Source organism: Salmo salar, chromosome ssa06, assembly GCF_905237065.1.
Source record: "Salmo salar chromosome ssa06, Ssal_v3.1, whole genome shotgun sequence".
NCBI classification, from domain to species: Eukaryota; Metazoa; Chordata; class Actinopteri; order Salmoniformes; family Salmonidae; genus Salmo; species Salmo salar.
This window is the reverse complement of record NC_059447.1, coordinates 30,788,166-30,815,051: the sequence shown is the minus strand read 5'-3', so window position 1 is coordinate 30,815,051 and position 26,886 is coordinate 30,788,166. Positions and strand designations below refer to the sequence as shown.

General features: G+C 42.8%; 1 protein-coding gene across 3 annotated transcripts; it reads left to right on the top strand.

Moving 5' to 3' along the window:
* Window positions 1-6,230: 6,230 nt before the first annotated feature.
* LOC106606949 (monocyte to macrophage differentiation factor) lies at window positions 6,231-26,196 on the top strand. Of its 3 annotated transcripts, XM_045720256.1 has the most exons (8): window positions 6,232-6,818; window positions 8,409-8,506; window positions 14,141-14,222; window positions 14,468-14,628; window positions 15,266-15,340; window positions 23,022-23,123; window positions 23,335-23,404; window positions 24,522-26,196. In XM_045720256.1, the coding sequence occupies exons 2-8, from the start codon at window positions 8,493-8,495 to the stop codon at window positions 24,723-24,725; spliced, it is 708 nt and encodes a 235-aa protein (XP_045576212.1). In that variant the 5' UTR covers window positions 6,232-6,818; window positions 8,409-8,492; the 3' UTR covers window positions 24,726-26,196. The 3 variants fall into 3 exon arrangements, with proteins under 3 accessions (XP_045576210.1, XP_045576212.1, XP_045576211.1); XM_045720254.1 differs by lacking the exon at window positions 8,409-8,506 and having other exon boundaries at window positions 6,231-6,818; XM_045720255.1 differs by lacking the exons at window positions 6,232-6,818; window positions 8,409-8,506 and adding an exon at window positions 12,187-12,598.
* Window positions 26,197-26,886: the final 690 nt, after the last annotated feature.

Genomic DNA, 26,886 nt, shown 5'->3' with positions numbered 1-26,886 from the left:
GGAGACCAAGATAGAAATGTATATTTATTTACCTTTTTCTGCCCTTATATGACATGAAGTGAAAGCCCAGAGGCTCTCCTATTTGCCACGCTCTGTCAGGTAACTTTCACACCCAGAAGCTATGGCCCCATAAACCAGCCTGGGAGCCTAGGACTTGGTCAGACCTGGTCACACAGAGCACAGCAAGGAATGTGGCCCAGCTGAGAGTAGTGGGACCCCAGCTCCAAGCATCACCTCATCTTGAACAAGTGTGAATAGTTTACTGTGGGAAACAGTGGGGGAGCGTTTAATGTGGTCTCGTGGTGTAATTCGGCATGCTTTTAATCAGCTCTGGACGTTCTTCTGAGCGCTGCCTAGGGAAGAGAATAGCAGCATTTCTGATGACGTATGCAGGACAATGGAGAGGGGACACAGTCAGGGCATCTGTTTTGTAGTGCCCCAATGACTTATTACTGTGGCCAATGGGACCCACGTGTAAATCTGAGCTCCTTTGGAGCTGAAAGGCAAAAGTCTCTTTGATGCTGAGTGAGATTTAAAGCAAATAAAACAAGTCAACAATGCATTAGATGGAGAAAGAAAACCCTTGTCGACAGCTCTCTGTCCTCCTGAGTATGTAGAACATTGCTATAGGTTGCAATGTGTTCTGAGACATATGGCCAGAGAAGAGTGTTACAAAGGAGTACACAGGCTTCATATAGAGTAAAACAGTTAATTGAAATCCTATTACTCCATATTACATAGATGTCTAAGTAGGCTACAGATGTAGGATTTTAATTTGAGCCAGTTTAGTACAGCAGGAAAATTCTGAAGGAACAGGAAATGTGAATTATTATGTGGATTATAATTAATGTAAATGTTTTGTAGAGGTTGATACATTTTTGTTAGGGCAAATCATGCATATAAAGTCTGATATTTTCAAGTGGAAATGACAAACTGTAGAATCCTTTTAAAACCTTGAATACACTACAAGTTTGCATTTCCTCCTGTGCAAGAAAATTCTCAGCAACAAAAGAGTGATCAAATTAAAATCCTACATCTGTAATTTAGTGCTGTCTAAAAACCATTTCAATGATTCATGTGGTGTTTCGGTAAGGGTCTTTACATGTGTCACATACTCTCCGTGCGGTTTAACACCACTGTAAAAGCACTACTCTCGCAGGCTGGGCTTTAAATGTAAGTCACATGGTACACAGACTGGTTGTGCTTTGTTTATTTAACTAGGCAAGTCAGTTAAGAACATATTCTTATTTTCGATGACAGCCTAGGAACAGTGGGTTAACTGCCTTGTTCAGGGGCAGAACAACAGATTTGTACCTTGTCAGCTCTGGGATTCAAACTTGCAACCTTTCGATTATTAGTCCAACACTCTAACCACTAGGCTACCCTGCTGCCCCTTTGTGGGGTCCTTGACTAGAGGAAGCCCTGAGCTCTGGGAGGAGCAGGTTCCCACACCCAGAAGAAGAGACGGAGGACAGGCTAACACAAACAGTCCGCCTTTCAGGAAGGAAAAGGCTCCCTTTAGGCCTTTATCAGATCTGCGAGCGCCTCAGTCCGCCAGTCGCCTGCCAGCTGCTGTCCCCCCGAGAGGTACGGCTCCACCCTGGTCCAATTTAATGGTCCCTTTACTCTGAAATAATCAGTCATCATAATGCACTACTAATATATCAGGCTAGCTGCTAGGTCACTCCCTTATTTGGGTCTGAGGACACAGTGCATACAGAGGTAAAGTGTGGAACTAGTCTGTGAGTTTTGGGACCAATTTCAAGAATGCAGGCTAATGGCAACACTATCAGATAGGGCTAGACCGGCAGTGCAATATGTGATGACCTGTGCACGATAGGCCTACACCCCCTCACACGTGTTCAGGAAGGTCTGGCCAATGGGATACAGCAATGTGGTAACAATTACTATAGAATGAACAAAATAATAGACCTGTGGGTAGAGTTTGGGTAAGCTTGGTTTACCACACCACACATTGTTTCCTTCCCGTTCAGGTCTAATTTCCTTATCAAACAAGTTATTCTATTCATAAAAACAATTCTGAAGGAAATAAACACAACACGAAACAAATCCTCAACCCCCTGGTTCCTCAGTCTAGATCCCCTCTACTCTCTGTACCCATGGACCAGTATGTCTCTCCTGTGGTATTCGTACACATTGCGGCCGAACAGGAGCTGCCCTCAGCTGTCTTTTGATTGCATAACCCTGCCTCTTTGCTTACCTCATGGAACATCTCTGGAGTAACTCATGGAGACTGAAGACACAGAGAACAACATCTGCTGGCTTCAGCACCTCATGACTGTGTATGCCGCTTGGGCAGCTCCAAGTGAGTAATAGTTCCCTTATGTCCAGTAAAGGGGGCTGTGTCTACGTTGATCTTTTTTCTAAACTTACTAAACCCTTATGAAAAGGAACCGGATGTGGAACGGAATATTTAATGGGGGAAGGAAACTTTGATACTTTGAAACTTCAGTTTAGTTAAACCTTTCAGCAACTTGGTTGACTCCTCCATTCTTTAGATAGAAACAGATCTCAGCAACAGTCATGTAGTATAGGGACTGGGAGTAGATGATATCCTACTAACATCATAGGGAAACCTTTGCCACATCAAGGAGGTCTCGATTTTATAGGTTGTTGCGAGAAATTGATACGCTAACGCATTACAAAATTAGCACTCTGGTTTAATTTTTTTTCTTTTTTAAACCTGCGCCTGAAACCTCTGCAATCTTTTTTACTGGCATGGCTAAACTCTCCAAACTTGTATAAAATATATCTTCCATTTACATTTACATTTAAGTCATTTAGCAGACACTCTTATCCAGAGCGACTTACAAAATGGTGCATTCACCTTATGATATCCAGTGGAACAACCACTTTACAATAGTGCATCTAAATATTTTAAGGGGGGGGGTTAGAAGGATTACTTTATCCTATCCTAGGTATTCCTTAAAGAGGTGGGGTTTCAGGTGTCTCCGGAAGGTGGTGATTGACTCCGCTGTCCTGGCGTCGTGAGGGAGCTTGTTCCATTCGTTAGTAGTAGAAAGAACACAGTGTACTCCAGTGTCCGCCGATTGAATTTCATTATTATCAGATCTGTAAAACAGAGCATTTAAACCTCAAATGTAAACATGCTGCCTTTTGATTGATGTCAGTTAAGTTGTAACAACTTTCTACATTTGGCACACCCACATGGTTGCCCATAGAGACACCATGGCAACAAAGACAAGAGTGCTTGAATACATACATGTCAAGACAAAGGTCTATGCTGTTCAGTATTTTAACGTGAAGCTAGTATAGGCGAGAAAGGCTCTTGGGGCCCTGTAGTGCCGATTTATCACATTGTGTTGGATTGCAGAGAGGGAAGGACCTTTTGAATGTGTATGCCTTGTAACTCATTTGTTGTGGACTTGGAGGGGTGAGGGTGGGGGGTCAGGATATGTCTGATGGAGGGAGGGACACCACCGAGTATTAGTGGCATGCTGGGAAAATAAACAAACATTGAGCAGAGTTGTGTCTCTTTCCCTTGGAGGTAAAGTCTTTGGGCTCTAGCAGAAAGTGAGGCTTTTGTTGACGGAAAAGTCAAAGAAAAGACTAACTCCCCTAGCGTCCTCAGACATCCACACACAGAAAGGCTCCATCCAGACAGAAACGACAGATGTGAAGGCCCAAGGCCCTCTGGCAGGTTTCTCTACATATCATTTCTCCCCAGCTCTCTCAGGGCGTCTGTCTGCTTCCAGTCCCGTGGAGACGGCTGGACACCCTGGCACCAGGTCTGAAGCTGGGAAAGATCGTCGGCCCAGATATAAACAGGAGAGAGACCCCACCCATGGGCATGGGACAGACAGACAAACCTGACATATCCTCTCCTGTAATCACTTCCAAAGAACTCAACAAAAACATCCCTCAGCTTTTCCTTCAACCCAATGTCAATGTGCTATTTTTTGTTTAGTAATCTTGAAAATGAAGCTATATGGATTGCAACGCACAAAGTAATCTTACTGATGCTTACCAATATTAATCCATACCCACAATGTCATCTCATTGCCAAAATGTACCATTTCCCAGAAGGAAATTCTGGCCTCCAAAAATAAGGTTGATGTTTGCTAAAAAAATGCAGGTTGAAAATGTTCTGCATATCAATCCACAAACAGACAGGCTGACTGTATTAATGCTGAGGCCTCCACACAAGGGCGTAGCCTTTTCCAGATGCTCATTTTTGGAATTTGACCAGATTAACAAGTGATGACGAACTGATGACGTGCAGAGGACTGTCAGAGGACATGGTTGCTCAATGAGGACTTTTTACTCAAAGACAGAGAAGGCATTAGTCTTCTTCATAAGCTTTCATGAAATATTGTGCTGATTGTCTTTCAGAGGCCAAAATAACCCTCTTGTTTAAATCAATGTCCAAATGGACAGTTAGATCATGACATTTTGGTGTGGCTATGAAAAATCTTTGTAACCTTTGACATTGATCACAAGAACATTAAAAACGTATTAAAGGCATGAAATTCCAGTTCTGCTATGAAGTAACAGTGAATCTTAACTAAACCTCTTTTTCAAAGAAATTCTTACTTTTTCGAATTAAAACTGCTCTGTCCTTTGTTCTAAAAACCCATGTCATCTGTTTGGGGCTTGTCCATTGTAGACAATCATCCTGATAAATGACCAGTTGATCCAGAGGAACACGAACTCTAAAAACAGAGCTGTTAGAAGTTCATCAATTCACATAGGATCTATCTGGTTTTATCTTTGTTCAAGAATACAATCTGAAACTCATGTATGCACTCATAAAAGTGCACCAATCAAATCTCATCTCTTTGTATTGAAGTGCCTAATAAACAAATATTGATTGCCAACAACATCAAGTAGAACATTACAGTTTGCCTGTCCCCATACATGACAGACACAGGAGTGTGTGTGTGTGTGTGTGTGTGTGTTTTGTGTGTGTGTGTGTGTGTGTGTGTGTGTGTGTGTGTGTGTGTGTGTGTGTGTGTGTGTGTGTGTGTGTGTGTGTGTGTGTGTGTGTGTGTGTGTGTGTGTGATGGCAGTCTGGGTCAAAGTTCAGATTATCATCCTATAGATGGTGCTGTTCCTACTGCGCAGCTCATGTTGACGATGATGACTGCCCTCTGCTGCTCATCTAACCCTCTCGCTTGAAAGCAAAAGGATGAAAACCATACCACAGGAACAACATTAGCTTCACTCAGTAAAAATATATCAGTAAATATATATGGTAAAGAAATGTCCTTGTGGTGGAAGTTTTCTCTTCCACAGAGCATGTGTATTTGAAATTGAAAAATGGCACTGCCTTAATTGACATGCGTCAGCACAGATTATTGACCTCATAGGAACGCTTTCAATTCCGTTAATCCGCCCTCTGATATCTGTGCAGTGGCAGCCTACAACGACTGTGTCAATCCTCTGCTACACAAAGTGAACAGAAGAGTACTGATCACACATATTTACCACAATAAATATGCCTGCATTGATATTTAACATTGAAAATATGAAAGTCAAAGACCCCTCTTTCACATCTGAGTAGCTTTTTAAGTTGCTATCGCGGGTCTCTATTTAGCCAGATGGCTCCCTCTCTCAATCCCCACTCACAATCAAGATTAAGATTACAATATTACACACACACACACACATTCACACATACACACACACACAACACATACACACAACACACAGAGAGACAGACACACAGAACACAGTACTCATAAATGCGTCATACACATGTTCATACTAACGACAGACTGTCCGTCCCCACCCTGCTTTTTCTGTTAATTCTCTAAATCCGTGCTGTTTCCGACATTAATATGCCCTTGATAAACAGATTCTGGTGATATAACACAGGCTTTCAAAAATGGCCTTTTTAAAAGGGCAGAATCCTATACGAGATTCAGTTGTTGAAATTACAACTGAGGCTTAAGTTATTAAACAGAGCAGCTTTAATCATTGATCACAGAAATTCAAGGTTGGAGGAATGGCATGGATTAAAGTATTTTTACCACAAAGCCACATATCCACTGTGATCTGAGAGAGAGAGAGAGAGAGAGAGAGAGAGAGAGAGAGAGAGAGAGAGAGAGAGAGAGAGAAAGAGAGAGAGAGAGAGAGAGGCAGAGAGAGAGAGAGAGAGAGAGAGAGAGAGAGAGAGGAGATTGACGAGGATAGATTGACGAGGATAGAGAGAAAGCCCTGCTGTCACTTGCTAGTTTAGTGATTCCAGCTCCACTGAAGGCGACCGTCTTCCATTCTCCGTCCCATCCACCAGCTGTTTCTTCTGGGCCTGTGGGCCGCACAGTATGAGGCAGCTACCATGGGCTTTAAGGAAAACTTCTCGGAGATTGATCCTGTCACTTTGAACCTCTGCATCCTTATCGCCAGCTATGTTATCTTGCTTCTGGTTTTCCTGATATCTTGTATAATGTATGACTGCCGGGGCAAGGATCCAACCAAGGAATACGCGCCGGACCCTGTGCCTACCCAATCCCCCATCAGACTGGTGGTAATGCAGCAGACCACCCCTTCTCCGCAACATCAACGCTGGGACCAGACCAATATGGTCACCTCATATGAGCCTCAGCCCAGTCCAGACTTCAGGGAGAAGAAGAGCACCATGGTCTAGATTCTAGAAGGACTACTGTGGTGCTGAATAACTCAGTCCACCACCCGTTGGAATTATCGCAGCGGGATAAACTTTTGTACATACATGTTTTTTAAAATCTGTTTCTACTTTTATTTTTTAGACTGTATTTTTCCCTGGTGGCCAGGACAATGCTAGGATTGGACCTGCAGAAGACCAGTCTGAGACGGTAAGAGAGAGGCATGTGTGTGCAGTGTTGATGCACATGAAATCCGTCTTTTAGAAAGCTCTGGTGGATCACAGAAGCCTACAGCCTGTTCTAAAAGAAGAAATGTCACAACTGATAATCAACATGGAAGTCAGGAGCTGTACTCTTAACAGTGGTTTGTGTTACACGACATGAGAGGGAAATGCAATTGACTGAAAAATGGTTACAGTTTTCAAACCTTATCTTTGCACGTAGCTCAACTATTTATTACATCACAAAATGCCTCAGGGTTTAAATTTGATACAAAGTATTACCAGTTATAATTTTTCATTTTTAAAGAGAGACAGGTCTGTCCCCTCTCAGTGAGCGTTCATTGTCATCTTGCTTCACTACTTTGTCAAATGTTACTTGATAGACATTTGTATGATGCTCTGCTAGTGTAATGTTTTCATCGATGACAGACTTGTTGCCCTATCTCAATCAGGACTCAGGAGGAGTGTATTACAAAGTGTGCCCTGGCATTTTCAGATTAGGAGATTGCCCAACATTTCCTCGTATTGTTTATAGGCAAACTAAGGTAGCCATTAGCCAATTACATAACTTGACAGTGTTGAGTCTCTATGAAGTAACCAACCACAGTTCAGCCAAGTGCTGTCCAACCATGGTCATGACCTGTGAGGCCCAGATTATTCTGCTATTTTGAGACTTGCTTCTTTAATCGCTCTCCCACCCGCCATGAGAAACAGGTCATTTATGGAGCCAATTTCAGATATGTACCTGCTAACCCTTTGATGTCAAGACATGTGACTTGATTCAGCCAACACAAGTTGATACATGTAAATAAATATATTAACAAATGCTATGTAACTGTTTATATACAGTTAACTCATTAATTACAAGCTGTATTGAACATACAAATGGTCAGAGTAACACATCAATCAATCAATGTTGCATACTGTGTACTTTTTCTGAAGTGCTTATTGTTTTGTATAATTTACCTGTATGAGTAGTAGCTTCCTGTGCAAATGTTCCCTTATGAATAATGAAACTACAGACGCTTGATACAGACTACTCCTATCATCAAGCAAAAATAAACATACTTTCTAAATAGTGTTTTACTTTGAGAATTGCTGAATCCTATCAGTGCATGTAAATATTACATGGACTGTTCCAATAAAGAGCTGCAGTATCTAATACTGATAAAGGTGTCCGCAGCTCACGCATGGCTATTTCCTGACTGTAGGGTCCAGACTGCCCAGGGCACTTCCCTTGTTGGTGATACAGAGAGCACACCATGCATTGCCCGGATAAACCTGTATCTCTCGTGACACAGATACGATGGGAACATTGTATTCCCAAGTCCACACCAGTCATAATGTAGTGCAGCTCTGCAGTGTACACAGGAAACGAGCAAAGTCCTATAGATATTTATTGATGTGATGCAGGGCTGTTACTGTAGGTCCTGAGTCCTGACTTTGCCTAATGTGCAGTATATGATTCACTAAATAGCCAAATCTATGCACAGATTCCTTGACTTGATGTGGTCTGATTCCAATGTGTTTCCTCTTTTATTCTGACTGGCAGTGTTTCCATTTGGCATCTGTGTTATAGGTATATGAGACGCTAGAGAGGGTCTGTCTTTTGTCCTGTTGTCCTAATGCTGAAAGGGGACAATGCATCCACAATGCAGACCTCATGAGGACTCGCAGGTATGGATTGTCATGGCCATACATTCCCCTCCCGAAACTCACTAGGTCATCACAGACTCCATTGAACGACTACAGTATATTGTGGGACAGAGGTTGTGGCTAACACTTATCCAATTATTCAGTCAATCTGCTTGAATTAGGATCTCTAAAAGAGAGTGCAAGCTGAGGCTATAAACTGAATTAAGCCCTTGCATGTAATATAATTAAACGCCAGTAATCATACATTCACTCGAAGGTGTGACGGAAACCCGTAGTAGTCACTGCCAAAACTAGCACCTGTACACACCGAAATAGCTTTGCCCATGCCGTCTTACCTGGAGCATAAACAAATTAAGCTGTTTTAGTCCTTATACTTAGAAACGCTACATGTATGCACCTTGCCCTGAGCTGACACACCTGGCAAAGCAGCTCCAATAGCTTGATTACAGTACAACATCAACACCTACAGTACCAACAGAAGATTACAGTACAGCAACATCAACACCTACAGTACCAATAGAAGATTACAGTACATCAACAACACCTACAGTACCAACAGAAGATTACAGTACAACAGCATCAACACCTACAGTACCAACAGAAGATTACAGTACAACAGCATCAACACCTACAGTACCAACAGAAGATTACAGTACAACAGCATCAACAACTAGGGAATCACACGATCTCTTGGGAAAATGTATTTCTCAAAAGCTGGAATCAAGAGATTCCAACTGATGAGAAACTAGCAATCTGAAAGGATCCTGTTCTGCTGAGTATTAAGATGTAAAAATAATTACCACTAAGATAGAATACCACGGAATCCCGTCTAAGAATATACTGTATGGGAACAAATAATTGTACCATTTAGAAAAGGCAACATGTTGCAGGACAATGGGGCCACTAAGGTCTAATGTGAACATAAATCCAAATGTCCCAAATATCTGAAAATGCTTGCAGTATTTTTGTCAACAGTGAAGAGCAATGTTGCACCAATGTATTAGCTGGGTGCAGGCCGGCTGTCATGCCTCTAAGCAGACACTACACCAGTAATCCTTTGCTACAGGGGGAAATGTGCTTTACAGGTTAAGAACACACCATACTCAGCTTGTTAGCTACTAGATCAATTCTGAACTCTGTTGAGGCTGGGACACAACACAGGCTCTAACTTACTTTACAGCAGTTTGATTTATTGATTGAAATGGGCATTGACAGCATGGCTATAACATACACTAATATATCCACCATGCCATGAATTGCAAAAAGCAGCCATTTTATTTCCATCTCTTTACTGAAACCTCGAAGGGCATAGCTATGTATTTAGATGTTTAGCCTTTTCACATTGACAACATTGATTCATCAAGCATCTGAATATCACAGCTTTACATTTCTTGTCATCTTTGTCAGACAGAATTAGCGTTGTTGTTATTCTAAGTGCGAGGATGGGAATATTCCGTGGCTTTTCCTAGAGGTGTTTCCGGCCTATTGTAATTCACAGTATTGGGATTCCCATGTCTTCCCTTTTTAGAGGTACTGCATTCCAGCATGAAGCAGTAAACCAATTACAGAGCTGTTTAACCCTGGCATCACGTGTCTTCACAAAGCCTCTGTTATCCTGTGGGTAGTCCCACCAGTGTCTGTCTTACAGTAGCCACTAAAGATGTCATATTAACAGCATGGCCTGCTGTGTGCATGTACAGTACAGTACATTGTTGTTGGGCAGTATGGAGCATTGTTTAGTTCTGTTGATCTACATGGTGTAGAGAGCTTTTACATCCTGGCAGAGGGCTTTGTTGGGCAAGCTTTGAGTGTTTAAAAGCAATCAATGAAAATAGGTCACACACCGCCTTTACAGTATGTGTAGCTATATTGTAACACAGAGGGTGATTCTTGTCTGATGCTTAACATAATACCTGACCTGAGGGACCTTTAACCGCACTTCCTCTGTAACATGAGCACTTCCACTTGCACTGCCATTGTGGCTAGTGGAGTAAGTGAAATTGGTCTTCAGGTTGTTGACTGTGAGCAGAGTGGTGTAACGGATGAACTCTGCATGTGCCTCTAACATGTAACAGTGTCAGAAATAGAATGAGCTAAACACTGTTTTGTAGCATATTTAGAAACACAGGGACACTATGCTGAGCTGCTAAACCCTGTGTTTGTATGACAGAATGCCAACCTCCATGTCTCAGTCCTGTATCACATTAGGGGTGTTAGCATGGCACCATGGGGGAACTGCAGCCTTGCAGCAAGAACAAGGAAACGCTAAACCCTAACATATGGCTGCTCGCATCCTCCCGTTGTCTCTGCTAATGTCATTCTTAAAAACCCTGCCTGCCTGCCACCCACCATCTCAGATGTACTTCCACAGCTCGTAAACCATGAGCTCCTCCTGGGCTGGATAAACCACATTTGAACTGTCCGGTGCATGGTGTACCCTAGGGATAGGATCTTGTGCAAAAAGTGGATTTTACTTTCATGAACTACAATACACATTAGGCTAGGGCTACTTTTGTAATCCTTTGGCATCACAACATATAAAACCAGAGAGATGAATTCATACTTAGAGGCTTACCCGTCTGTCCAAATATAACATGTGAAATCTTTCTCTAAGGGGTTGATTATACATCTTATTCTGAGTTTACCAATGCAAACATTTTAAATGGATACATTTGGGAATGTTATCTTCTCATGCATAAATGTGCTGGTTATTAATGGTTCTGAAAAGTATTTTGCAATGCCACTGTGTTGAAGTTGAGTCAGTATGGGCTTATGTTTCACTCTGGTTGTAATAGTCCAAAGAGAAAAAAAAACTGCAGGCATTTGTCTGTCTGAAACTCATTATCGCACTTAAAGTCTTATGTAAACAGCTATGTGTTGTGTTATCTAATGCTGTTCCTGAATGATCCAGTTACATTACTGTCACTGTTATGTAACTCTATGGGTTAGAGAGTGCTCATCAGATACATTGCTGATGTGCAATTCAACATAGGCTAGCAGCACATTGTTTTGTGTCCTGTCCACATACAGCACAACACAATTACCCATAGGGACATGTTTGCATCTGATAACATTGTGAACTAATCTCTTTGCATGCAAGTATGCATCTGTTGAAACAGGCCTATGATGTAATATCAGTTTATTTGCTCAAGTTTATTGACACTGAGATAAAAAGTCAATACTAAAAGGCTGAATTTGGAAAAATAAATGATTCATTCATGACACAGGACATGATATTCGACACTGAACAGAATACAAAAATATTTTTTTATGCATATTCAGGTTTTCGTCACTAGTTGCCACACCTACAAAGTCATAAACCCCGGCAATTTATACAATTTATATCTTGAAATTAAAATCTGATTTCAAAACTAACGCTAACATTAACATTAACCACACTGCTAACCTTATCCCCAACCCGAACCTTAATTTAAGACCAAAAAGCTACTTTTGGTTCTCATGAATTTTTTCGATAAAGCGTTTTAACTTTAGGGTTGTAGTAACTAGTGGAAACCCATATTCAGGGTCGCTGGTTGAAAAACAAAAGTAACTACTACTGTTACATCTGTCTATCATGTTGGGCCGATTTTGAGACTTCCTCCAGCTACCCACACTGTCATCAGATGCTTGATTGGTCTGATAGGACGACGTCCCACACTTTTAGTGCTATTATTGGTTCAAGCATCCGTCATTCAAAATCTCTTTGCATGAACTAAACACATTTCAGTCGTGAAAAAGGGAACAACGCCGGTGTCTACAAGGGGACACAAGTGTCAGGAGGATATGTCTTTGCTAAATTATAGTATTAATGTAATCGATTGAAGCTAGTTTATATTTGCAGCTCAATGGTATTAAGGAAAATACTAAAATAGTGTCTTGATGTATTGATTTGGACTGGGGGTATCTTATTATGTGTACAGATGACTGATTAGTTGATGACGATAGCTGGGCCTTCACGTTCTCTTGTTTTGGCTAGCTTTCTAATTTCCCACTTGGCTAGCTTGCTGATTTCCTATTTTTGACTATAGCTCGCTAGCTAAATCTTGCTTCGTGATTTCCTCCCTTCGTTTTGCGTGAAGGCATTGAAATGAAGAGAGTGAACAGCCTTCAAAGGTGGGTTAGCTAAAAATGTGGCAGACATCATCCAATGTTTGCATTATGATGAATTCAGCTATAGATAGATAGCTGACGTTCATTTTTTCAGGCAAGTGGTCTTGTTAACGTAAGTGAACCTAGCTATTGGCATTTTACTGAGCCTTATTCTTAGATGGATTGTTTCTTTGTAGCCATGAATGAAGCAGAAACATTGTTATTGTAGCATGCAGTACTATAGCGTACTAGCTACAATGTTTACCACCAGGAAATACGATATAGCACAGGTAGATGGAATCCGGTAAAACAAGTCGCCATAATTGTCCAATCATGGCATTGTAAATAATGGGTATATGTCCTTGATGAAGGGTAATTCCATGTTATCAGAGTGACGCTGAGACTCACTTTAAAATGTGTGGCAAACAAAAACGATTGATTGCAAAGTTTTAAAAAACATACACCTATATGCAAAAGTATAGTTTTAATAATTGCCACTGAACATTTGACAAAAATACTTATTTGAGGAACAGGTTTGGTATCAGAATGACAGTAAAATCTCCCTCAGTTTTTTATGTGACCACGTTTTTCAAAAACTCTAAATAAGTACTTCGAATTAAGATTCAAAGATGATTGCATTAAGAATTAGGTTTCAGCTATGATATGACACCTTGAGAATGAACAAATCTGTTTTGGTTATTGAACTAAGTGAAGTGGATCAATACCCGGTAACAGTATGACTGTAACAGATTGACATCATGGGTCTGTATTATACAGAAATGTATAATTATGAATATCATTCTCTTCATGGTGATGTGTCCTATACAAAGGTAGAAAAATGTAATATTCTCCTTTGCATGTTTGAGTATTATTCTACACACTGGCTATTATTCAAAATGTATTTTCTATTTAACCCTAATGAGCTCTGCCTCCATACTTGACCAAATCTCTACCAATCATCGATGTCTATGTTTCACAAGTTTGGACATTACAGTAAATTAAAGGTATAGTACTGCCATGTAGAGTATATAGTTCAATACAGCACAGCATAGTTCAGTCCAGAAGAGTATATTACATTATATGGTACTCTACTCATGTGCTCTACTGTACTGAACTCTACTTTCATCTCGGTGACCAGAAATCAAAGCTTTTGCATATTCCACATTTTTTGGGATTTAAAATGGTTGAAAAATGTATCACTCAGCTTTCATTTGGAACAAAATGTTATGTGCTGATGGGTCCTTTTACATGGAAATGACCTGAAACTAAACAACTTTTCTTTTTTTTTCATCGGTCAATCACTGAAATGTGAATGTACCAGTAGGCCTTCTTGTGTTAGTTATATGCTATTTTTCTTTGAGATGTACTGTATGTCAGTTTCTGGTCTTCTCGTGTTATTTTCCTGCTTCCTTCAATTGGCATGGCATACTGTTGCATGAACAACCCAGAAACAGTGTGGGAACAGCCCTGAATCAGGATAACCTCTAACACCAGCATTGTAACAGCCCCTAGTCCTCCCCGCTACCTGCCCCACTAACACTTGCTGCATGTTGCTGTATGTTTCAGGTTCATGAACAGGCGGGCCTCTGCTAACTGCCGCTACCAGCCCACCTGCTATGAGCATGCTGCAAACTGCTATACTCACGCGGTGAGTTCACCTTCCCTAAGTGTAGGCCTACTGTTCAAAGATGGGTTTTCAAATGTCAGACCTCAATTGCTCTTTTTCCCATGCTTAATTCTATTGACAGAATCCTATCTGGTGTTGATAGGGTTATGGAGAAAACACATTTGACCAAAAACACTATCAATGTAGACTACACCGAGTGTATGTTACAAGGATAATTTTCAACAGTTGGTGATGTTAATCTGTCTCCCTCTGTCTGTACCCTGCAGCTCCTCATCGTACCAGCCGTTGTGGGCATGGCCCTGCTGCACCGGCTCTCAGACGACCGCTGGGAGAAGATCACAGCCTGGGTGTACGGCATGGGTCTGTGTGCCCTCTTCCTGGTCTCCACAGTGTTCCACATCATCACCTGGAAGAAGAGCCACATGAGGTGAGGAGGCAGAGGAATGTTCTATCACACTAGACCAGGAGTCTTCAACCTTTTCTTGCCAAGGCACCCCCTCCCAGGCAAAACGGTGACCCAGGGACCCCATCATAAGTTAGCAATTTTAAAAAAAAATGTTTTACATGTCTTGTCATGTTGTTGTATGTGTCGAACTGCTTTGCTTTATCTTGGCCAGGTCGTAATTGTAAATGAGAACTTGTTCTCAACTTGCCTACCTGGTTAAATAAAGGTGAAATAAATCAATAAAAATCATCAGGTGAATGGAAAGGAGAAGTAATCAACATTTTAAAATGAATAGATTTGTTTGATTATTTTGACCTCCCCACATTATAATTGAAAGAGGAAGTGTAAACTCATAGCCTATTAGTTAGAAAGGTAACTCCAAACTCATTTTCGCTAAGAGCAGCTGTTTAGCTGGTTAAACAAAGGTTAGCCATGTGTTGGCAAAAATGAATGTCCAAGCCAAGAGCTTACCAGGTCTGATTACAGTAACCGGTCTGACTACCTGAGTTATATTATACAGCACCCAGCACATAATAATTTGAATTGCATACTAGGTATGAGTGGGCAGACACAAGAAAAGCCAAAGAGAGAAATACTGAATGCTTGGTCTTGATTCTAGGTCTGTGGAGCACTGCTTTCATATGTGTGATAGAGTGGTCATCTATTTCTTCATCGCTGCCTCCTACACACCATGGTAAGTTCTATTTCTTCATCGCTGCCTCCTACACACCATGACATGGTAAGTTCTATTTCTAATAGCAATTTCCATATGTCACTTATGGAATGCACTTAAGGGGCGGATCGCAAGGTCGAAGTATCCAATCACACATCGTCTGTTGGAGACAGTGGCGAATGAGTTGAGCCCTCTCCTTCATAAAGGTGGCCACTCGCCCGCCAACTGGTCATTCTCGCATCTACCTTGCGGAAGTGACCGCATTCACTAAAATCTCTCCTCAGCACAACTAGATTCCTGTCTTTCTAGTGAACTGTTCTCAGGCGAACCGTGAGGTTAACGCTGCTGAACTTAGAACCTCAGCTCTTGTCTATAGTGTTGAGTACTGACCGAAAGAATTTTGCTTCGAGTAGAAGTCACTTTCTACTCGTTCAGCCTCCGGTTTTCAGATAGTGCCACACGGCTAGCTACTGAGACTCGGTTAGCCCTCGCGTCGGCTAACTAGGTTAGCACACACCGTAAGGCTTTCACAAACCACTAACACATGTCTAGCTCCCGCCGCAATGCTTAAGCTAACCTGGCTAGCTAGCTACAAAGCAAGCTAACCACACCAGCCTTACTCCCAGCAACACTACTATTGCTAGCTCTCTTCCCTTGTCTGGTTCAAATCTACTTTTACACGTTTGTATTAACACCCAAATGTTGATGTCTTCACCCCCGCGGAAATCGAATTTGCATAATAAAAATATCCCCATAAAAATCTGTCAGTTTAAGCTAGAGATGTTTTTTTTGTGCATAGGATGCGTATCAAACTATCGCATCCGCCGACGTAACACTTCCGCATCGGCGTTGAAAGGTGACCGAGCTAGAGCAGTGTTTGTCAGACCATAAGACATCCCGAAAATCGGTCTTCTCTCGTTTGTAATGTCCGAACGGTTTGGGTTACAAACTATTATTGGCTACGACCTCCACAAGCATCTTGTGACTCGTTTGAAGTCGGTACTGCCGATATGCCAACTTCTGTCTGTAGCGTCCGAACAGTTTGGGCTACACACTAATCTAACGTACATGTCCGTTGTTTTGCTCTAGGACGCCCACAGGCCTCACAAGAATCGTCTGAGGGTCTCCTGTAGCAGTCGGAAAAATGTATGGAAGTAAATTATATATACAAAAGTATGTAGACACCCCTTCAAATTTGCTGACGTGTATAAAATCGACCACACAGCCATGCACTCTCCATAGACAAACATTGGCAGTAGAATGGCCTTACTGAATAGCAACTGGAAGTGCTGTTATTGTGAAGTGGAAACATCTAGGAAAAACAACTGGTCAGCCTTGAAGTGGCAGACCATAAAAATCGTCTGTCCTCTGTTGCAACACTCACTACCGAAGTCAAAACTGCTACTGGAAGCAATGTCAGCAAAATAACTTTGTCGGGAGCTTCATGAAATGGGTTTCCATGGCATAGTGAATGCATAGTGACAACTTTAAAGTTTGGTGGAGGAAGAATAATGGTCTGGGGCTGTTTTTCATGGTTCGGGCCCCTTAGTTCCAGTGAAGGGAAATCTTAACGCTACAGCATACAATGCCATTCTAGAAGATTCTGTGCTCCCAATTTTGTGGCAACAGTTTGGGGAAGGCCCTTTCCTGTTACAGCATGACAATGCCCCTGTGCACAAAGCGACATCTATACAGAAACGGTTTGTTGAGATCGGTGTTGAAGAACTTGAGCCCTGACCTCAGCCCCATTGAACATCTTTGGGATGAATTGGAATGCCGACAGCGAGCCAGGCCTAATCATCCAACATCAGTGCCAGACCTCACTAATGCTCTTGTGGCTGAATGGAAGCAAGTCCTCGCAGCAATGTTCCAACATCTAGTGGAAATCATTCCCAGAAGAGTGGAGGCTGTTATAGCAGTAAAAGGTGGACAAACTCCATATTAATGCCCATGATTTTGGAATGAGATGTTTGACGAGCAGGTGTCCACATACTTTTGATCATGTAGTGTATATACAGTGCATTCGAAAAGTGTTCACTCTTTTTCCACATTTTGTTACGTTACAGCCTTATTCTAAAATGGATTAAATAAAATAAAAATCCTCATCAAGCTACACACAATACCCCATAATGGGCTCCTGAGTGGCGCAGCAGTCTAAGACACTGCATCTCAGTGCTAGAGGCGTCACTACAGATACCCTGGTTAGAATCCAGTCTGTATCACAATCGGCTGTGATTGGTAGTCCCATAAGGCAGCGCACAATTGGCCCAGAGTCGTCCAGGTTCTTAACTGACTTGCCTAGTTAAAAAAAAAATTGAATGACAAAGAGAACTCTTTTTTTTCGAAATGCTTGCAAATGTATATATAAAAAAAAAATAATAATACCTTATTTACATAAGTATTCAGACCCTTTGCTATGAGACTCAAAATTGAGCTCAGGTGCATCCTGTTTCCATTGATCATCCTTGAGATGTTTCTACAACTTGATTGGAGTCCACCGTGACTCTTCCTAGAGATGGCCTCCCAGCCAAACTGAGCAATCGGGGGAGAAGGGCCTTGGTCAGGGAGGTGACCAAGGTCCTGATGGTCACTCTGACAGAGCTCCAGAGTTCCTATGTGGAGATGTGACAACCTTCCAGAAGGATAACCATCTCTGCAGCACCACCAATTAGGCATTTATGGTTGAGTGGCCAGACGGAAGCAACTCCTCAGTAAAAGGCACATGACTGTTTGCAAAAAAGCTCGTAAAGGACTCAGAACATGAGAAATAAGATTCTCTCGTCTGATGAAACCAAAATTGAACTCTTTGGCCTGAATGCCAAGTGTCATGTCTGGAGGAAACCTGGCACCATCCCTACGATGAAGCATGGTGGTGGCAGCATCATGCTGTGGGGATGTTTTTTAGCGGCAGGGACTGGGAGACTAGTCAAGATTGAGGGAAAGATGATTGGAGCAAAGTACAGAGAGATCCTTGATGAAAAGTGCTCTGGAGCAGGTTAGGACCTCAGACAAGGGCAAAGGTTCACCTTCCAGCAGGACAATGACCCTAAGCACACAGCCAAGACAACGCAGGAGTGGCTTCAAGACAATGCTCTGAATGTCCTTGAGTGGGCCAGCCAGAGCCCGGACTTGAACCCGATCTAACATCTCTGGAGAGACCTGAAAATAGTTCTGCAGCGACGCTCCCCATCCAACCTGACAGAGCTTGAGGCTCTACGGATAAGAATGGGAGACACTCCCCAAACACAGGTGTGCCAAGCTTGTATCGTCATACCCAAGAAGGCTGTAATCGCTGCCAAAGTACTGAGTACATGGTCTGAATACTTACGTAAATGTTAGATTTCAGTTTTGTATTTTTAATATATTTGCTAACATTTTCTGAACCTGTTTTTGCTTTGTCATTGTGGGGTATTGTGTGTAGTTGGTGAGGGGGGGACTATTTAATCAATTTTAGAATAAGGCTGTAACGTAACAAAGTGGAAAAAGTGAAGGGTTCTGAATACTTTCTGAATGCACTGTATATGGAGACTGTTTAGTGCCAAAAATAAGGGGTTAAATACATTTATCTGGGACTATCTGTTGTACCATGTAGTCAATGCGTTTGTATGGGCCAATAGCAGTAAGGCCCAAAATAATTTTTAATTAAATACATTTTTTTATATATTTTTTGATAACTAAAGGGGTCTTACAATTCCAAATCAAATAGCAAAATGATCCTTGGTATGACCTTCTTTAAAATAATTCCATATAGCTTAGTAGTAGCTCAAGTCCCGATGTCTGTATCGATTGGCCAGCTCTGAAAAAATACTCCTATCTCGCATGGCCCTGCTAAGAAACTGCTTCCCACGGTGACAGCCTGCCTAAGAGAGGCTAGGAGCTCATGGAATAAGCCCCTAACCAGCAGCATCCTGAATCGGGGTTCCCTAGCAAGGACATGTATGATCTGGTTTTCCCTCCCAAGGTGGAGCCGTCACTGGCTGACCACCTCCACCCCACACTCTGTGCTGCTAGCACTACTGGCACTTCCCTCCCTGGAAAGATGGATCACTTTATTGCCTCCATTTTCCATAAGACATACAGAGAGTTACAGGAGGATGTGGGGGAAGCAACTGGATTCAGGTACTCTGAATCCAGTTTCTTGGGATGAGATCTGTATGGCTACAGATCTAAACCTCTGTGCCTCCCATAATGCCATCCAAGGCTGTGGTCATATTATGAGTCTGGCGGTGGTGGGAGAATGGGCTCTTTGGCTAAGCTTATCCAGCTTGACAGACAAAGAAAAAGTGGACCTCCTGATGCCCCTGTGATACCCAAGGAGTTGTTCGGCCCGCTGTCACCGCCATGTAGCAGAAGTGCAACGTGTATGGAAGAAGGTGAAACCTTCAACTTCTGCCTGCCCCGCAAACCAGGCCCTTTGGCAGCCCGTTGGTCACTGCAACTCGTCTTAGGACAGGGCAGCAAGCTGGCCTTAGGGGCCCTAAACCCCAGCGATACAGCAGACTGCCAATACCCAGGCTAAGCCCTTGAATCAAGGCAAACCTGAAGCCAAACAATCCTTTTCTGCGGCCTCAGCAAGGTTCCGCCCTCCTACCCCCCCTAAGGGGGGCAAGAAGTGCCAGTCAAACTAGGTCACAGCCCTAAGTGGCAGAGGAGGACAGTGTGCAAAGCCTACGGCCTCTCTCTTGGGTTTAACGTAAGCTGTCCCTCGCGTGACAGTGGTGAGGCACATCTGTAAAAAAAAATAAGAATATGTATACACTATTCCCTTTTGCAACAGCGCACTTTCGTGACATTGCTCACATGGGAGATGGAGGATGTGCACTCTTACCACAAGTGCCATCCCCCTTGGACTCTGCTTGGCACCTTCTCAGGTTTTAGCCAGGGATGAAAAAGTTAGCATGTCCGTTCTCCCGCCGATCTCTTCTGACATACGGAGCTGGATGACAGGTTGCCTTTTGCTATTATACCATGGCTTCCTTATTTTTCCTTGCCTTACGGCATTGTTGCCTCTGTCTTTTGCACTAGCAACACAGTAAAAACAGGCTCATGTGGGCACCTCCTCGGTACTACCACCAGGAGGCGCCATCACGAACTGAGCAGGGCAGGGGAGAAACCTTGCACCTTGCTCTGTTTTCATAGCGACAAACAGGAAATCGGGTTTCTGGGGTTCACTTTAAGAACCACAGTCTTTTTTTGGGGCAATTTTATGGCAACTTAGCTCTATTGATAGAAAACTATTTTTGTTGAGCTATAGGACAGTCAGTAGTACAGTATTCCAAAAATAAGAGGGGGGAAATGGTTACCTTTGCTGGGCCCCAGACAGCAATCTGGTACACCAAGTCCAACACGCTCTGGCGTTTTTTTTCCCTTGTCCCGTTCTTACCTGCGCTTGGTTTGCAGATTTGAGATTAGGTCAGCTCCACCTTTGCTTTCTGAACGAGCGGCTGAGGAGATCTTCGCTCATTCTAACCCTCCCTTCCGGTGTAGGGCCAAAACAGACCAGACACATACAGGCAACTGCCAAAATAAAGGAAACACCAACATAAAGGGTCTTAATAGGGCGTTGGGCCACCACGAGCCGCCAGAACAGCTTCAATGTGCCTTGGCATAGTTTCTGCAAGTGTCTGGAACTGAAGGGATGCGACACAATTCTTCCACGAGAGGCTTTAATGGTGGTGGAAACCACGGTCTCAGGCGCCACTCCAGAATCTCCCATATTGGGTGGAGATCTGGTGGCTCGCTCACACACACACACACACACACGCTTTAAACCCCCTATGCTTCTTTGAGACCCCTCTTTCAAAGACAATGAACTAATGGGCAACTGGGCATTTTTATACATGAGCATGATGGGATGTTAATTGCTTAATTAACTCAGGAACCACACCTGTGTGGAAGCACCTGATTTCAATATACTTTGTATACCTAATTTTCTCAAGTGTTTCCTTTATTTTGGCAGTTACCTGTAGCTGATCTATTGCTTAGGATTAGGATCTGGGTAACCATCATGTTTCCTTCTTTCGGCTACAGGGTTGCCCTTGTTAGTCATTCCATTGGCCGGTCTCTCTCGCGCAAAGAACCCCGCTCCGGGACACGGTATAGCCATACCTATTGCCACCTGCAGTCCAAGAGGATCAAGCAGGTTTTGCAAGAAACATTCATGCTCCTATGCCTTCAACCCATTACGAGGTATCCTAGATATCCTAGTTAACTGGGACACTCTTTGCTCTCCCCCCAGTGGGGTTATTATGCCCCGGGGTGAGTATGACACTTGCGTGCTGGCACTTTAAACCAGTCCCTGAGAACCCGGCCTCCCCATCTATCCAGACTGACTCGAGAAGACACTGTTAGAAGCGTCAACCCTATAATGGCACCACTAGGGGTGGAAGCAATGGCACACCCTCTCAAGGGTAATGCCCTATGCTTTTTCTCTCTCCTAGGCCTGACACCCCCACTCTAAGCAGAGCGAGGTAACAGGCTTATCCCTGATCTTCGACCCCCGCAATGACCAGGTGCACCCTGGTTAGCGGAGACCACTCTCCTGCTCTATAACCAGTCCTGGTAGCCACCGTTATGCAGGGTTCCACAGACCCTAACATACGGAAAGATTTGCACCCTCACCCTGTAGCCGTGACCCTCTGAGCATAGCCCGTGGGAGGATAAATCTGAATGCGACAAGCCGGCCACGCAAGATCTTTCACAATCCAGAGTGCCAGTGCCCCACTTACATGCCCATTGTTTGGAGAAACAGACCATGCGTTTTTTTGGAGAAGTGGTGTAACCTACACAGATGATTCCTTAAATGCTCCGTATGCTTCATTGCAGGACTTTTTTTTGGACCGAGGGAAGATCTCCAAACGTCCAGTTGACTGCTATCTCGCCTGTCACACAGACCTCGACGGATGTTATACTTCTCTTTCTAACCCGCTTTACCGTCTGCCCTATGCCTGTAAAACGAATAAGCGGGCTGCACTCACTGGCAGCCAACCTCTGCGGTTTTTGGGGGGCACGCCCCTACATTGTTAACGGCTATATTGAGATAGTGTAGGCTATGGTATTGGAAAATATAATAGCAAGGTTACAGCCCGGAAGGGCTCATTCCACTAGAGATATGGCTACCTCTTGGGCACTGGTCTAAGGCATCTCCTTAGGGGAGATTTGTGCTATTAGCGTGTTGTGCCACCCCTCATATGTTTGTGGTCTTCACCGACTGGATGTCACTGCACCTTCGTGGTGTCGGAGCCTCTGAGGGGTGATGCTGTTGGAGCTACCCTGGCTTCAGAGAGCCTGTCTGTGTTATGGGAGTTGACCATATCCCATAAGTGACACATCGAAACAAGTATAAGAAATAAAACTTTGGGTTACTTGTGAGTGAGATGTGTCACCACTTTTCGCAAGAGCGCAAGGACTAGAGGCATGATTGAAAATGACCAGTTGGCTGGCGAGTGGCTCCCTTTATGGAGGAGAGGGGCACACCTCATTCGCCAGTCTGTCTTCAACAGACGCTGTGTGATTGGATAATTGGAGCCTGTGACCCGACCCTTAGGCATATCCCGTAAGTGACACATGTCACTGGTATTCTCATAGAACCGGGGTTACACAAGTAATTCAAAATGAACTCATGTATGTGATGAGGATCATGTAGTTGGTATGTTTCCCTAGGCTAAAGTGTGGAATGAACATCATCTTTCTCTCCTGCCAGGTTGAATCTTCGTGAGCTTGGCCCACTCGCAGTTCACATGCGTTGGTTTGTATGGCTAATGGCTGCTGCAGGAACAATATACGTCTTCAACTACCACGAAAAGTCAGTATAATAACCTTTCTGCATTTTAATGGTGCCTTTTTTGCATATGTCCAGGCTACAGTCTCAATGAATCTTATAACAATGAAGCTGATGAACAGGGCCATTGTTATATCTGCTAACCATCATCACTTTTGTTCTCAATTTTGTAGTTTTTCTGGTGATAAAGTAGGTCTTTTTTTATATAGAATATTGTGTGTTTTTTTTGTTCTAGGTATAAAGTTGTTGAGCTCGCCTTCTATTTGACTATGGGTTTTTTCCCTGCGTTGGTTGTGACATCAATGGTAACGTACTCAGTTTTACATATTGACTTTCTGCTGTAATCTCCTTACTCAGCCACCACCCACACTCACAGCGGTAGTGGCAGTGATGCTTACATTTGCATCTGCTGCTTACTGTTTGCTTTGACACTGTTTCGCGCTATCTGGCAGACGCATTAAACATGACCGATTTTACATAACTTAATTAAAATGGCCCTAGAAAATCTGGAATCTGTCAATTCCACCAAACCAGGGTCTACATATGTGAAAACAGCGCATTTCTATGATCTGTGGTTAAAAAATGCTTCTCTGCGACCCCACAAGGTAGGATTAAAAGGGAAAAACTGATTTTCAAAACCTGCAATGAGTTTCTTGCCCCAGGGAGGGTATTTTCTTGCTCCCCACGTCTCCGTCAATCTCATAGTGTTTGAAAATCATTGTTTTTAAAATGGTTCAACTTTTGATGATGTCATCGGGTGGAACTTTTCGCTTCATTTTTTCTATAAAACGTAGAAATGGGCCGTTGACACTGGAGATAGTGAAAATGAGGTTGAAAAGTGGTGGAGTTGTGCTGGAGATAGTGAAAATGAGGTTGAAAAGAGGTGGAGTTGTTCTAAGGTGCTCTATCGTTTTGCACCGTTGTAATGCCTACCGTCATCAGGTATTCTTGCAAAAACATCAAGTTAATGAATTTGTTAATGTGTGTATTAGCGACATACTATACATTATCAGTAGCATCCATCACCAAGGCGTAGTGATCACAGCCTCCATCAGCACCCTTCACTTGTGTACCACAATATCCCCCAAACTCAACTCTGGACCTTGAAGCCAGTCCCACTGCATTTTTGTATTATTTCCCTCTAATCAGGGACTGATTTAGACCTGGGACACCAGCTGTGTGCAATTAATTATTAGGTAGGACAGAAAACCAGCAGGCTCCGGACCTCGTAGGGTGAGAGTTGAATATCCCTGCGCTATATGAGCAGCAGAATATCTGTTGTTCAGCTTCCTATGCCCCCTTGTGGACTTCTTGTGGTAGTTCACTCAGACTCCAAAGGGTTTGTATTACTGTACTATATGCTGAACCTTGGAGAATAATATTCTAGTCCTTTACATGAGATTTTCCCGAAATTTTCCACAGAACAACACGGATGGACTGTTCGAGTTGGCCTGTGGGGGACTCATCTATTGCCTGGGCGTGATCTTCTTCAAGTCGGACGGGGTCATCCCGTTTGCCCATGCCATCTGGCACGTGTTTGTGGCGCTGGCTGCAGCCGTGCACTACTACGCTATCTGGAAGTACCTCTACAGGAGTCCCCCTGCTAATACTATTCGGGATGCCTGACCCCCACCGCGTCAAGTAGGCTAACTGAAAACACAGTGCCCTCCAGTGCCTCTCGACATAGGCACCAGCAAATAAAGACTCCCACAACTGCCCACCGAGGATGCAACCACAGCCGGAAGGTTTACCAAAACGACCATGCATTGTTTACTGTTTCCAGGTAGGGAACATTTGTTTTTCCGGTTTAACTTTGACTGTACAAACTTTGAACAAAGGTAATTCTGTTTTTGTACAACTGTTATTCAGTTGGAACCCCCAAAACAATTAAAATGATCAACTTTTGACTTCCATTTGGAAATTGTTCTCATCTTCTACATAATGATACGTTGGGCTGTATTGATATGTGTTTTGTATCACTTCACATTCCATACTTAGTATCATCTGTCATTTGTAGTGATTTTGTCAGTCATCGTATTGATTGGAAAGCAGATGGGAAGGACATTCAATTGAGTTGGTTATTTTCACTCTGAGGTAAATGTGCACTGTACACATTGGACACAATGTCTGAATCAGTATTTATCAGTATCTAAGTGCAGTCTTATTTTTCGGAAGCACTTTTGTATGACAAGAACCACAAAGAACCATTGGATATGATGTTTAATAAGTACTCTGATTTGTGTAATTGTATTCTTTCGCACAAATATGGAGCCTTCAGAAGGTGAGTATTTGAGTTGGTATAGCTTTTAAAAAAGGGTCTCTGTGATTGGACTGAACTTCCAGAAGGATACAGTATCTACAGTACATCTGAGATGTCCTGTACTTCTGCACATATTATCACCGCTGCCACTTTTATGGTATAGTAGATAGTTCCATTATATCACACACTTCCTGATTTTAAAAACTCTCCTCACATCCTAAATTACCCTTCTGTTCTTTGTATTAATTTTCACCTGTTATGTGTTTTTGGGTCTTCAATGGTACTGCATTCCCTACCTTTCTTTTGAGGAGTATTTGCCATTTCAGTTGAGTAACTATGAAGACCATTATACTATGAAGTTGAATTGATTGAGAAACGTGTCATGTACAACCAACCCTATAATGATTTTTAATGGTTGGTAAATTTATCCATTTTTAGCTTTCTCACTTGTTTCTCAAATTGCCAGAGACAGTTTTTGGAACAGGTGTTCACAGATTTTCCTTGTGTAAAACACTGTACAGCCCTTGGTGAGCATGCCTTTGTTTTTCCCCTCCCTGACATTTTGTTAGCTATGCTAAGTGGAGAAATCAGATGATTTTGTTATGGATTGTAGCCATTCTGAAATGTCTTGCTCCCTTTACCACAATGTTTTGTAATATTTGTATATTCTGTTTTGGCACATGATCCCATTCTGGCCTTTTTTAGGGAACACATCTGCTCGTTAACTCTCTACTTTATCCATTGGGTGTATTGGTGCTGTACATATAGAAAACAATGTTCACTCTGTAAGAAATAGGTTACTAATGTGTCGATGAAAAATAAATGCCCTCAACATCGTTCCTTTCTTCTGTTTGTCCATGTCTTGTAAATGTGTACTAGATCTATAGGTTGAAACTATAGCTGACCTCTGGGGGCTTGTCACAGCACTTCAAACAGACAGAAAACACATTTCTCCATTGTTCTGTGTAGGAAACCAAACCTTCATTAAAGGAGTTGCATTTCCCCTTAGCTCATTTCCTCCATGGACAGAATGGTAGCCAGACAGAGTCCCAGCAAGAGACCTTCCAATCACTGACCTTGATGCTTGAGACAGCTGCTGGGCCTGGGAGCTTTTTGATCAATCAGTCTGGCAGGTGGATGATGAAAACACACAAGCCGCTGAAATGTTGATACCAGCGGTTTCATTCATTTAGTACCATGTCCTGAACATGCCACAACTGACCTTAACCCAGCCCCCTGTAAATGTTTTTTACTCCTTTAGAAATACTAGTTATGTGACATTGCTTTCCTAAATGTATGCTAAACATTAGGAACAACTTCCTAATATTGAGTTGCACCCATTTTGCCCTCAGAACTGCCTCAATTTGCTGGGGCATGGACTCTACAAGGTGTCGAATGCTTTCCACAGGGATGTTGGCCCATGTTGACACCAAAGCTTCCCACAGTTGTCAAGTTGGTTGGATGTCCTTTGGGTGGTGGACCATTCTTGATACACACGGCAAACTGTTGAGCGTGAAAAATCCAAAA